The sequence below is a fragment of the Xenopus tropicalis genome, chromosome 1 (genome assembly GCF_000004195.4).
Source record: "Xenopus tropicalis strain Nigerian chromosome 1, UCB_Xtro_10.0, whole genome shotgun sequence".
In the NCBI taxonomy this organism is placed as follows: domain Eukaryota; kingdom Metazoa; phylum Chordata; class Amphibia; order Anura; family Pipidae; genus Xenopus; species Xenopus tropicalis.
In genome coordinates this window covers 29,148,853-29,162,889 of record NC_030677.2, presented here as the reverse complement: position 1 = coordinate 29,162,889, position 14,037 = coordinate 29,148,853, and the positions used below count along the sequence as shown (strand labels likewise).

The 14,037-nt window shown below is 41.4% G+C and overlaps 1 protein-coding gene across 1 annotated transcript in view; it reads left to right on the top strand.

Annotated features, from left to right (window-relative positions):
- fam184b (family with sequence similarity 184 member B) overlaps positions 1 to 14,037 on the top strand; it is a 34,505-nt gene continuing 20,468 nt past the window's right edge. Inside the window, exon 1 of the mRNA XM_018095324.2 lies at positions 1 to 556. Within this exon, the coding sequence (XP_017950813.2) occupies positions 428 to 556 (129 nt within the window). The 5' untranslated portion in view covers positions 1 to 427. The remainder of the gene's footprint in view (positions 557 to 14,037) is intronic.

The window sequence follows — 14,037 nt, the reverse complement described above, 5'->3', positions numbered from 1 at the left end:
GACAGCCGGTGTCATTGTGGCACATAGTGTGCATTCAGCAGGCCATTAAAGTCTATGCAGATTATCCTGTGCACTGTAAACATTACTTCATTCAGCAGCTAACTGCAGTGTGCATGGGAGAAAATACAACCGATATGTAACTGCTGTTCCTTTAATAACAGACATTGCTCTGTCTGATGTAGGTAAGCAACACTGCAAAGAATGTCCAACATTCTGTCCTGCTCTCATCCAGTAAGGAATCCATGGTGCCCCTGCGCAGGCTGCAGCCGCTCTTGTCTGCCTGGTTTTATGAAGGATAAGGACATCTGCAGTTGCAGAAGAGGAGTGCGGGGGCCTTGGCTGCCTCTCTGGGCTGTCTCTGCCTGACTGTGTGTAAGAGGCAGCACTGCATTCACTAGCTGGTGTGTATAACAGGAGCAGTGGCACAATGTCCTCGGGAAAGAATCACCAGCACAGCCAGTATAATGGAACAAAAGGCCAGCAGATGCTGTTCTCGCAGGCATACCCTCATGAACTTCATGGGAAAATGTGTAAGAAGATAGCCCAGCTAACCAAGGTAAGTAGCAAGACGGTTTTCTTATGGTTTTGCTTCGCAGAACGTGAGTGTTTTCTAAAATACAAATTATTTGGCATTCCGCCAGGGTAGGGCATTTGCCCCAGAGCGCCAACATCTGAGGGACCCTGAGGGGAAAATACAAAGGATTTATTCTATTGGGCAAGAGTTGATTGATGATTTTTGTATATACAACAGGGAGGCTACAGGTTGGACATTCCTGATTTATATATCCCCTGCTCTCACATGGGGGCTTCTTCCTTTCTGTTGGGGGCTCCATCCTTTATGCTTTACCTGCCCCCACTGCATAACCTCTGGTCCTGAATTGGCATATTTGCTGTTCTGCATACATTTAATTGCAATGTGTTTTTCAAATAAAGATTTTAGCAAATACTATCATTTCATCCAGGGATGGAGATTGCTGTACAGCAATGCAAGCTGTACAGAGGATGCTGGGAGTTGTAGTCCAACATTGTCAGAACTAATGGCTGTGTGTGACAGCCCTATCACAAGACCTGATTTCATTGCTGTATTGTAGAATGTATACACATAAATCAGTGTGAGCTCAGTGAGTTATTAATTGCCATACTGTATACCTTTTTAAAAGATGCAGTTAAAACAGTATAGGTATTTTACAGTGCTAATGCAGTGCATCCCATGCCAAGCTATACTGGTTCCTGGCTACCTGCCTACTTATTGGGGTTTATTTACTATGTGAGGGGGTGCAAAGTGTAACAAAACCCAATCCTTTATGGTTTTGCAGTTGGTTTCCAACCATGCACTTGGAGCACAGAGAGCTGTATTCCCCATCATTGACTGCATGGGGTTAGGTGGGGTGAGGCATGTAGGCTTCCCACGCTCCTGCTAACCATCCCCTAACTTGCATGTCTCAATGCCCTGCTGGGGGTAAGGATAGGGCTGCCTCGCACCCTTCTGCACTGCAGCCAAACCCTGGATACAAGTGCTTTTTTTGAATGAGCTTTTTTTTGCACCCCTTAAGCTCTAGTGCTGCATCTGGTGTAATAGTAAATGACCTCTACTATGTTCTTGACAGTAATAAATTCAAGGGCTCAAATACTTATCTTAGTACAATGTGCAAAGTGCAAAATTTATCTCAAACTGTCAAAAGTTTTTTTACCCATAAGGTGAAGACACATGGAGCTACTAGTAGCAGCTACTTGTTGTGGCTACTAAAATAGACAATGCTGATCATTTACTGATAACTGTCTTAGCAGAGGCAATTCTCAGTATTGTCTATGGCAGGGGATTTTCTGGCATTCAATAGCTGTGAAAAAGTAGCTGCTACTAGTAGGTCTGTGTGTCTTCACTTATACAGCATTTCTTTCCAGAATTCTAGCACACAATGCAGCGATATGGGAGAATATAAGCGTATGTCTTTGCAGTGGGGATGGTGTCACTTTCAGCACTCTAAAAGGCACAGTATTTGTATTTGCAAGGGAGGACAGTTTGCTTGGCACTAGTGAGTTGCTGTCCTGCACACAACCTGCTACTGCAGGGGTCCCCAAACTTTTTTTCTGTGAGCAACATTTAAATGTAAATAAAGTTGGGGAGTAACACAAGTATGAAAAAAAGTTCTCAGGGGCTGCCCAATAAAGGCTATTGGTTATTTGCTATGCCAATGTGGACTGGCAGCTTACAGGAGGCTCTGTTTGGCAGTACACATGCACTTTATGTCTCCAAAACTTGCCTCCAAGTCAGAAATGAAAAATGGGCACCTGTTTTGAGGCCACTGAGAGCAACATCAAAGGGGTTGATTGGAGCCGCTGGTTGGGTACCAGTGCGCTAGGGGAACCCAGGGATAACAGGCAGGTCCAGACTGGATTTTTAGGGTTCTAGTGCCAATAAGAGTGCTCATACACAATTCATCAGAGCAGGCTGGGCAAGTGCACTGACACTGGCAACAAGTTGCTAGGAGTTTGTATAAGAAGCAACAATGCATGCTCAGTTTTGTGTCTAATTAGAACTAATTTGTGTTTTCCTTGGTATAGCACGCACAAGTTGCTGTACATGATATTTAGTGGGCACCGGAGTTCTAGGGAGAAGAGCTGCTTTACAGGTAAAAAAACACAATGGTTTGTTTCTGGTTTAACACTTTGACACTTTGACACTTTTGAAACAAATGGGATTGGGCCAGTGAATAACTTTTTTCTGCCGTGCCTCTTTTATATATACAAGTATGGGACCCCTTATCCAGAAACCCATTATCCAGAAAGTTCCGAATTATGGAAAGGCCATCTCCCATAGACTCCATTATAAGCAAATAATTCTAATTTTTCAACATGATTTTCTTTTTCTCTCTAATAATAAAACAGTACCTGTACTTGTTCCCAACTAAGATATAATTACCCCTTATTGGGGGCAGAACAGCCCTATTGGGTTTATTTCATGGTTAAATGATTCCCTTTTCTCTGTAATAATAAAACAGTACCTGTACTTGATCCCAACTAAGATATAATTACCCCTTATTGGGGGCAGAACAGCCCTATTGGGTTTATTTAATGGTTAAATGATTCCCTTTTCTCTGTAATAATAAAACAGTACCTGTACTTGATCCCAACTGAGATATAATTAATCCTTATTGGAGCCAAAATAATCCTATTGGGTTTAATTACTGTTTAAATAATTTTTTTAGTAGACTTAAGGTAGGAGATCCGAATTACAGAAAGGCCCCTTATCCGGAAAACCCCAGGTCCCAAGCATTCTGGATAACGGTTCCCATATCTATATATATATATAGTTACAACAAGTGACAGCACTCACGGGATTTACCTCTTAGTGAAAAAATAGCAGAGAGAGTAAATTCTTACAAGGCTTTTATTGATCCGACGTTTCAGTTCCTTCCTGGAACTTTCATCAGGGAGCCTTGTAAGAATTTACTCTCTCTGCTATTTTTTCACTAAGAGGTAAATCCCGTGAGTGCTGTCACTTGTTGTAACTATTGCTATTATTTTGCACTGGCACCCGGGTCGTAACCCCTTTCGTATGGTGTGCTGCCTATGTTTGGACTTTATATATATATATATATATATCTTTTGTCCCACCCCAATGGTGTCATGCTGGGTCACAGTGGGTTCTGATAAACAGCAAGAAAAAGATCCAGTGCCTCATTTTGTCACATGATTCCATTTTAAATATTTATTTGGAAAATGAATAATAGATGAAAAATAAGCAATAAAAAGAAGAGTGCACTAAAGCTGAATCCATGCAGTCACTGTGCTTAGTAATCCTGTTATCAGTTCCAGATTCAGCAGTGATGCAGGCCGTGGGTTCCACAGATAGGACAGAGGGATAGACTAATGCAGCTTGATGATCTGAGCTACAAGCAATGGAGGGGGGAAATGGAAGGGCTATTATTCATATTACAGGGCTTGTTTCTGGGTACTTATATTTAACCCTCACTGGTTTTAAAAACAGGGCTTGCTTTTCTTAATATGCCCAACTGTGTCAGTATATCTGAAAATGCTTTTTGCATCAGACCCCAGCACTATAGGGGTTACACTGTGAGGCCTTTGGCACTGCCACATATTTCCAAAAGAGTTAATGATATGTGTCTGAACTTGATCACTGTAATGAGTCCTGACCTTTAGTATTTATCACATGTGTTTTTCCTTCTCCATTAGTTGTGTTTCAGTGCAGTATTGATCTGCAATTATTGATCAGTACTGAACTGCTTGTACATCATGGAACCCATTGGTTGGTAGTGGGGAGTGGGGGAGAGTAACTCTGAGTATAATAGGATATATCACTATATCAGAGACTGCTTTCATGAACCCTTGGCTGCTTACTATGCACCAACCGAGGCTCTCTAAGGTATTTGTTGGGTACTTCATTATACACCCCCTAATGGTATATACAAGAGGACTATTTGGTTCCTCTCTGCTAAGGTTAACCCCAGAGATAGGGATTGGGGATGGCAGAGATATATGCTGGCATGGCTGTACTGGGGGAAAGGCTGTACTGGGGGAAATAGCAGGGGTGGCTGTCGTGGGAGAAATGTCAGAGAGGGGTGGATGTTGCCGACATGGCCATACTGGGAGAAACAGCAGTGATGGGGGTAAATTGCAGAGGCATCTATAAAGCGATGGATAGCAGGGGTAAGGTAAAAGAGGGTAAATATACTGGAGGATAAAGCAAAGATGGCCGTTCATAAGAGAAATTGCAGAGTTACTGAAACTGTAAAAATTGCAAATGATAAAGCTGACCTGGAGTTATTATTATTTGTGGGGCAAATAAAGCTGAACAAAAAGAACTAAATAACGAATTGTGGGACAGATATGTTTCAACAGGAGCAAAACATTTAAAGAGATGTGAGTCGGTGAATGGCAGGCACGATATAAGTTTCATGTGATGAATATTGTTTTTAATAATTGTATTGTTTATTCATTTATATTCAATACTGATAAATACGCCTGCAAATCAGACTGCTGCACTCAATGTGCTTAGGGAATTCAGTGCGTGTGTGTCTGTGTCACATTTATAACTGGAGAAAGATCCCTGACAAGCTGTGCTAGGGTATAGCAGTGGATACTTGCTACCAGTGATTGGTAGGCTGCTCGCATACTCACATACTTTCATTACAACTGGGACCTCTCTGTAACAGACAGGCACACAGCACAGCAGGGTAAGCTGCACATTCTGTGCTTCTGAGTGGCACCTTGCAGCAACCCACAAAAATACCTGCTAAAATAATCAGCCACACGTCATTCCTTATTCTTAGGAGATGTGGAGGTTGGTGTGATAAAGTGCATAATTGCATTTCATATGTAGCTTCTTTTGAACAGAACAAGTCGCCCACTAGAAAGTACTGCAGTGAAATCAGCATGTTTCATTTATTTTTAGAATTTTTTTATATTAAAAAGGCCAGCTTTGAACAGGAATTCAATTCTTGAATTATGTACACATTTTAGTCAGCAGCCAGGTTAGCATCAGAAGTAGGGAAGTGGGTAGTTGGGCAGTGGGGCAACATGGGGCAGGTAAGCTTTAGGATTGCCACCCGGCCCCAGACTAGCAATCTGTGGATTCTGGCAAATGCCAGAGGGGCTGCTGTAAGATGCCACATAGACAGTCACTATTTATTGGGCTGGGGGGGGCTGGTTGGGCCTCTATGTACTAGAAATGCCAGGGCCTATTTTGAATCCCAGACTGGGCCTGTTGCCAAACTTACAAACAACAAACAATACTAAGCATTAAGGCATAATAGTAATACTTTCAATAGCAATTAATACAAATAACTCTTAAAACATTGACATTTATAATGAATGTATGTTGGAATGTTGCATAGAATTATGTTTTCTTTCATTAGCCTAAATTTTATTTTTATGTTTAAAATTATAACGGTTATATGGCTTGCTAAGTAGCTGAGAGACATGGACATCTGGAGGTATACCAACAAGTGATATGTTCATGTATAAAGTAGTATCTATAATGTAAATACTCCTGTGCACAAAATGTTGCTCTGATGCTTTGCTGAATGTCAGCAGGTCAATGCTGGAATTCACTTTAGAGAAGAATTCAGAGCATTTAAATTATAGATGCCTGGAACAAAACATTCAGCTTGTAGAGGTATGATTTATAATAAGTGTCTGTAGTGGCTATGGCCCATTCAGCTTATTCTTGAATGTTATGGAACTTTCCTTTCTCAGCATACCACACCAGAATTTACAATGTAGACACAATCTGCATGGGGAAAAGGCTTCTGCTGTCACCAGTGTATTAAAATATATATATTTTAATACACTGGGCAAAGTAGTCCTGCGTTGCCTGCAAAAGACTCTTAATGGTCCCTTTACATCTTCCAGCAGGCATACAGCCGTGGCATACTTTCTATAAATATATCAGCTCCTTATAGAAACATAACTGCAGACAGCTGGAGTATATATACTGGTTTAGGGTTGCAGCATCTGATGGCACTGCTGGAGTTAGTGGGTCACTTGGCCACAGGCAATCGGATGTTCTACAGATTCCTGTATTTAGAGAATGCTAAGACTATGTAGTGCTTGATTCAAGGATAGCTTCCTTGTTCTGTGCTGCCATGCTGTCTGAGCTCAATCCCCATCTAAAGCTGGCCATACACGTGGCGATCTGATGATGTTTCGTGCGACCATTGGTCGCACGAAACATCGTCAGATGTGCCACACACCATTCAGGGCTGAATCGGCAGGTAAGGAGGTAGAAACAATAGGATTTCTACCTCCTTCTGCCGATTCAGCTCTGAAGGGAGATTTCTGGTCCGATCGGCGAGTCAGCTGATATCAGCAGCTTCCTGCGATATCGGTCGACTCGCCGACATACCATACACGCACCGAATATCGAACGAAACGAGGTTTCGTACGTTATTATCGGTGCGTGTATGGCCACCTTAACTGCAATTGTACCTGTTTCTACAGGAAAGGAAAGGAGAACAAATGCTAATAAAACTCATGTTGTGAATTTCCTAAATGCTTTTTTAGCCTTTTTTCCAAGTATTGCATTTTGTGTTTAGCCCTCTCTTCGCATCAGTATACTGGCTTGGTTGTATCTTATATATTACATGAACAGGTTTGTACATGGATTAGCTGTATGGCACCTTGCAAGCGTGGATAATAACAAATTAATTTCTATTGATCCTTAGAGCACTTGAACACTTTGTTATAGAGTAATCATTGGTTCATGGACTCTGGGATGCTCTACAGTACATATAGCCATAACAACTACATAGTGGGTAATTATGAGAAACTGTACAGCTGACAGTAATTTCTGGGGACTCTTCTATGGATGCTAAAATGAGGAAATGATCTGAATGACTAAAGAGTTGCTTGGGGTGATTCGGACAGGGCCGCCATCAGGGGGGCACAGGGGGTACTGTTGTGCCGGGCCCGGACGATATCCTCGCTTTAAAGGGGGCCCGGCCGTGACAGGTTTTTTTTTTTTTTTAGCTCGGGCCCCCTTTAAAGAACTCCGGGCCCTGGCTGTCATTGGTGGCCAGTGGGAAATTTGATTGGTTGCGCCCCGTGCGTCCATACGCACGGGGCGCAACCATATGAAAGGTGCAGATCAGCGGAGGGCCAGGCACAGATCTCGAGGACGCAGAAGAGGAAGGTGAGCTGGAGGAAGCCGCATGGGAGCTGGAGGGAGTCGCTGGGTGTGGGCGGGGGGCTGGACGAAGTCGCTGTGGGGGGCTAGAGAGAGTCCCTGGGTGTGGAGGGGGAGCTGGAGGAAGTACCTGTTGGGGGGGGGGGGGAGCTGGAGGAAGTAGCTGTTGGGGGGGTCGAGGAAGTTGCTGGGGGGGCTGGAGGAAGTAGCTGTTGGGGGGTCGAGGAAGTTGCTGGGGGGGCTGGAGGAAGCTGATGTTGTGGGGGGGGCTGGAGGAAGTTGCTGGGGGGGGCTGGAGGAAGTTGCTGGGGGGGGCTGGAGGAAGTAGCTGTTGGGGGGGCTGGAGGAAGTTGCTGGGGGGGCTGGAGAAAGCCGCTGTTGGGGGGGAGCTGGAGGAAGTAGCTGTTGGGGGGGAGCTGGAGGAAGTTGCTGGGGGGGGCTGGAGGCAGTCGCTGGTGGGGAGGGAGCTGAAGGAAGTCGCTGGTGGGGGGGGCTAGAGGATGCTGGTGGAGCTGTGCAGATATTGGGGGGAGCTTAGGCACATATCAAGAGGGGGGAACCGCAGGAAGCCACTGGGGGGAGCTGGAGGATGCTGGTGGGAGCAGGGGGGAGCCGGAGGATGCTTGGGCAGGTGGGAGCTGAAGGATGCTGAGGGGGAGGAACTGGAGGACAAGGGAGGGGGGTTAACTGTAGGATGCTGGGGAGATGCTGGCTACTAATGTTTTAGGGGGCCCGGGCTACCACTGTTTTAGGGGGCCCTGGCTACCAATGTCTGTGTGTCCTTTTTACTAATGGGAGGGGCCACTGAGGGGCAGGACGTGGGTGGAGGGGGGCCCAGAAAATTTTCTTGTGATGGGCCCTGTGATTTCTGATGGCAGCCCTGGATTCGGAGCCTTGTGTGTCTATAGTGCAAGCTTGGCACAAATACAGATGAGATGAGGTATGTAGGTGCAAGTACTTTAATAAATAATGATTTTACTGACAGAATGTTGCTCTGATTTTTGTACCTATCATTGCACATTTCAGAGCCCTATAGACTCAATAACAGTTTCTTATTCACACATATAACCAAGTGCACTAGATGTCTTGCAGTCTCTTGCTCAATGAAACAAAATACATATAACCAAAGGGTTTACTAGATCTCTATCATGGTTATCCAGTGTTTTTTTGGACTCTGAACTTATTGCAACTGTACCTTGTATTTATTTGTATTTATTGTTATACTTTGTATTTATCTATTATTATTTGAATAACCCCCTGTTTGTATTAATGTATTCTACTGTACAGCGCTGCGTACATAAGTAGCGCTTCATTAATAAATATATATATATACATACATATAAAGTAAAGCACCAGTTCAGTTTTGTTGCAAAACACATAGTAAATCTTTCCCAAGTTTGGTGGCATAATTTTCAGTATTCGCCGTGTAAGTGGCATGTGCGTCACTGGGCTGGGGGAACCCTGTAGCTACCCCCTGGTGCGGAGGTGACGGTAGCTCCAGGGTTTCCCTATATGAATAGGTGCAGCAGTGCTCCACATGGTACAGAGGGCAGGAAGTGCTGAGCACACCCATACAGAAGTCCAAGGAGCTCATTTTGACCATGTACCTTTAATGAAAGTGATTTTATGTGCAACTAAATGTGGACATAATTGTGGGGACCACAACTGCACTTATGGATGTAAATTAGCCCTTTAGTGTTTTACCTTCAAAATGTATGTTTTAAGCAATGAATGTGAATTAGCCTGCCAGATATTACTGATGATGTTAGGTGCTTCCCCTGCCAACCAAACCATCATTTACATCAACCCACACTTCCCAGTGCAAAGCTGGCCAAACACGTACTGATAAAATCATACAAAACTAGGATTTTCGGACCATGTGGGGGCTTTGAATTATCGTCCTGATAATTTTTATGCCATGGCGATCAGTCTTTTAGTCAAATTAGAAAATTTAAATCAGATAATGCTAAAATCTGCTCATGTATTGTGTATCAAACTATATCCTTGGGGGACCTACAAAGGAAGTCTCTTTCGTACGACTGGTGTCTGCCAACTATTTAATGTTCAGAACATCCTCCAATTTGCTTGCAATTTGCAATTTGGCTTTATCCTACAATTGTATGTTAGTTTTAGATTGTTGCATTTAAACCGATGATTGATATCCGAATGTTGAAGGAGACTAATATCTGAATGTGTGTGGCCAGCTTAACTTGTAGGGGCAATTAAGGACTCTAAATGGCTTCACACCTTTTTGTGTTTCATCTTAATTCTACAATTTGATTTAAAGATGCAAACAAATCTTGTTCAGTCCTTGCCAGCCGTGCTAAACCTGCTCATGTGTCCTTACATCCTGGGCTGTAATGTCCGGTTACTGGGGAAGCAGCACAACATCACATTATTAGATAGCCGCGTAGCTCAGAGTTATTCCAGGAAGTAGAAAGCAGCTGCTTGTACCACCGGACCTAATAAACCCCTTACTTATTAATATAGCAAAGGTGATACCTGGATATGAATATAACTATTTTTTCCACCCAAAAAACTCCAATAGACTTTTGAAGTATGTTTCATGTTCTCTGGAACTAATGAAATAGTTGTTTTCTCTGTTTAAAACTAGAAACATCTGTTAAATTCATAACTTGTCAACATTCTTGGCACCAGTCAGGACTCATGTCAGTCTTTTTAGTGGGACGTTACTTGACAGGGCTTGTGCCTGCTCGGGATTCTCTGTGCAGCAACTGCAGGGATTATTTTACACTAACAGAGAGAATTATTTTGCTTGTTGGTTTTATAGGAAAAGGAATGTGACATTCAGGCTGTAAAAGGCAAATGTCTTCTCCTACAGTAGTAGCTGCTTCTTCACAATTCAACTGAGTGCTGAAAATGCTCTTGGAAAAAAAAAACCCAAATAAATCCCTAAACATACTGTTGTTACCTTCTAGATACAAATTATTGGCCTTGATTGTAGAGAGGCTTCCTTCGTAGAAAATCCATCATTAAACCAAAATTATAATGCCCATTTTCCCCTTATGTTCATATCTCAATCTTATCTTTCCCAAGTTTGACTCAAGTCTCTTTCCAGGCTCTATGCTTGTCCTGCCAAAAGCATAGCAAGAGGGCAAATCATATAAGCTGAATGGTTAATTATTTCACCCATGTCCGACTTTGCAAACATAATTTGGTCATTGAATAACAGAAATTATTAACCTACATGTTAGGCCCATCGGTCCCTTACTGTTTGGATTTGGTCTCTATGATCACCATACAGACAGGGAAATTTACAATAGAAAAAGAAATAAGAGGCATACTTGTTTCTAACCAAATTTTCGTGCGTCAAAGATGCAAATTAAGTGGGTATTTTTGTAAATCCATTTTTTTTGCTTGTTAATAAATAATGTAAAATTAAAAATGATTTGCTTTTTATTTTACCTTCCTGTTTTATGTTTTTATAACCGTGCTGTAAAATAAATCTATCCTGTGCCACTTAAATCTAGGTATTCAGGGCAATGGCACACAGAAATTTCAGGTGTTTTTTTTCATCTGAACCTGTAATTGCTCCACAGGCAGGCAACTAAAGTCTGGAATAATTCCTCATTGATTTTAGTAAGTATAACCCAGACCCCAGGGTTCCCTGCGTGGTCAAACGATTATCTCTTGGAAACACAGCAGTCAGCTTTTCTAAGTGATAATATTCTGATCTGCAAGTGCGCCCATGGCTCCAACTGATTGCTATTAAAATCAAAGTAGGACAATCCCAGGAGTTTTGAAGCCCACCCTTGGAGCTATTAACTCTTGGAAGGACAAAACACGATATGTGCCTTTTCTCCTAAAGCTGTAATATAGATTTCTGCCAAGGTGCAAGTAAAAAGGGCATCAAAAAAATGTGCTCCAAAAACAAAATTTGCATGACAATGCAAGCACAGCCTTGGATGATTTGCTAACTAAACATGCAGTCAGTTAAACAAGCTAATTTCTGTGCAATATGGCCATCAATAGAATAAAGACAAAAAGGAACACCAAGAGCCCCAATAGTGTAATATGTTTTTACAAGGAGTAATGGTAGAGTAAACAAATTAATACTCACAAGCCAGGGTTACCAATAGGCAACCACTGTATAGGCAGGTGGGGAGATTATCCTGACCCCACTCAGGAATAAGAAGTAGCTCTCTGTAGAAGAAAGAAAAATGGGGATAACACCCCTCCACTCAGGGTGGACTCAGTATAATGATAAAAACAGAGACAGAGGCTCCTGGTGTGTTTATACAAAGACACTGTTGTTTTTTTGCTCCTATTCTACATTGCCTGATGAAGCAGGAAATGCCTGCGAAACGCGTTGCAATATTGTTGTGAATAAACTATTATTGAAAATTACCACTTTTGTTGGTATCTGCCTGGAGGAGGTAAGTTCACTACTACCTCCTCTGAATTACCCATTGGGTTTTTAAGTGTTTTTAGCTAATTTTATCCTTTTGGCGCCTCTGTTTTGTCTTATCATTATGGCCATCAATAGGACTGTGTGCTGCTGTCTAGGGCACTGAGTCCCTAATCATAACATTGCCCCCTAGCTACAAATCATTCATTAGAGAGTTCTAGTGAATGAAAATAAAATCAGCAAATCACCTCTAAAAATTCTATGTTTGGTTGCAGCCTGTGGCAGATGAACAATCTATTATCTATTTATCTATCTATCTATCATCTATCTATCTATCTATCTATCTATCTATCTATCTATCTATCATCTTTCTATAATCTATCTATCTATCTATCTATCTATCATCTATCTATCATCTTTCTATAATCTATCTATCTATCTATCTATCTATCTATCAATCATCTATCTATCTATCTATCTATCTATCATCTATCTATCTATCTCTCTATCTATCAATCATCTATCTATCTATCTATCAATTATCTATCTATCTATCTATCAATTATCTATCTATCTATCATCTATCTATCATCTTTCTATAATCTATCTATCTATCTATCTATCTATCTATCTATCTATCTATCTATCTATCTATCTATCAATCATCTATCTATCATCTATCTATCTATCTATCATCTATCTATCTATCTATCTATCATCTATCTATCTATCAATCATCTATCTATCTATCTATCTATCTATCTATCTATCTATCTATCTATCATCTTTCTATAATCTATCTATCTATCTATCTATCTATCAATCATCTATCTATCTATCTATCATCTATCTATCTATCTATCATCTGTCTATCTATCTATTTATCTATCTATCTATCTCACTCTCTCTATCTATATATCTATCTTAGATGTATAGATACCTGTAGGTCAAAAAGTACCATAAAACAAGCAGAATTAGCACATTAAACCAGCCTTTCTATATATATATTTGCAATATTAGGGTTATTAGGAAAAACAAATACAGCAGAAGTGCTGATGCCAGACATTTCTTAGTATAGTTCATGATGGAGCAGACATGGAGGAATGAATATTTTCTTTAAATTACTCCTGGCAGTCTATAAACAGCGCGGGGAATGCATTTTGCTGCTGATATAACGGTTGGAGCATTCCCCGTGTCCCATGTTCAGACTATGGTTAAAAAGGGAAGAAGACAAGCTGTCTGCTGTGCGCTGAATTCATACTCTATGTTTATGCTCTGACATATCATATCTGTATATAAACGTGTTAAGCACATTTGCTCATTAATGTGATGTTGAGGTGCTGGTGTGGTAATGACTTACCAGCATCCATGCACCAAGTATGCATTTATTGTAAATGTGCCATATTATAGCACACTGTGAAATGAATGCATTCTGTATGTATCTACCTAGAACTAGCAGAAGCAGAGCCTACCATGATGGCTGTGCCATTACCCTCAGTTGCACCTCCAAGTTGTAAAACACACATTAAATATTCTGCTATTCTAACAGCTACTGTACAATCCATCCTGAAATACCAATTGTTGTGCAAACAGCACCCTGTATACACAGACACCGCTGCAAAGTATTTACATGTGAGACTATCTATATATAGTAGCAAAATAAGCTGTAATTAGAAGCCGACCACTGTGTGCAGCTGCAGATCTGCCTGTTTACTGGGATCTGGATTGGGGGGCGATTTTGTTCAGGATATTTAGGGAACGTTACATTATAAGAATCAGCATTCTATTTTTGCTTCAATATATAAAGGAATACAACTGCCTGGTATTTTATTAGACCATTGAATACAGTGATGCAAATTGACATGTCAGATTTTGTTAGTACAGTTTATATTAAATGGGATTTGTTGTTGATTTCCTGTAAGAGAGTCTTTTTAGGGCACTTCCTTAGACTTTTCCATATTGTCCATCATGCTATTTAACCTGTTATCTGCATAGTGAAAATATGCTTAAATTGCAGGCCACA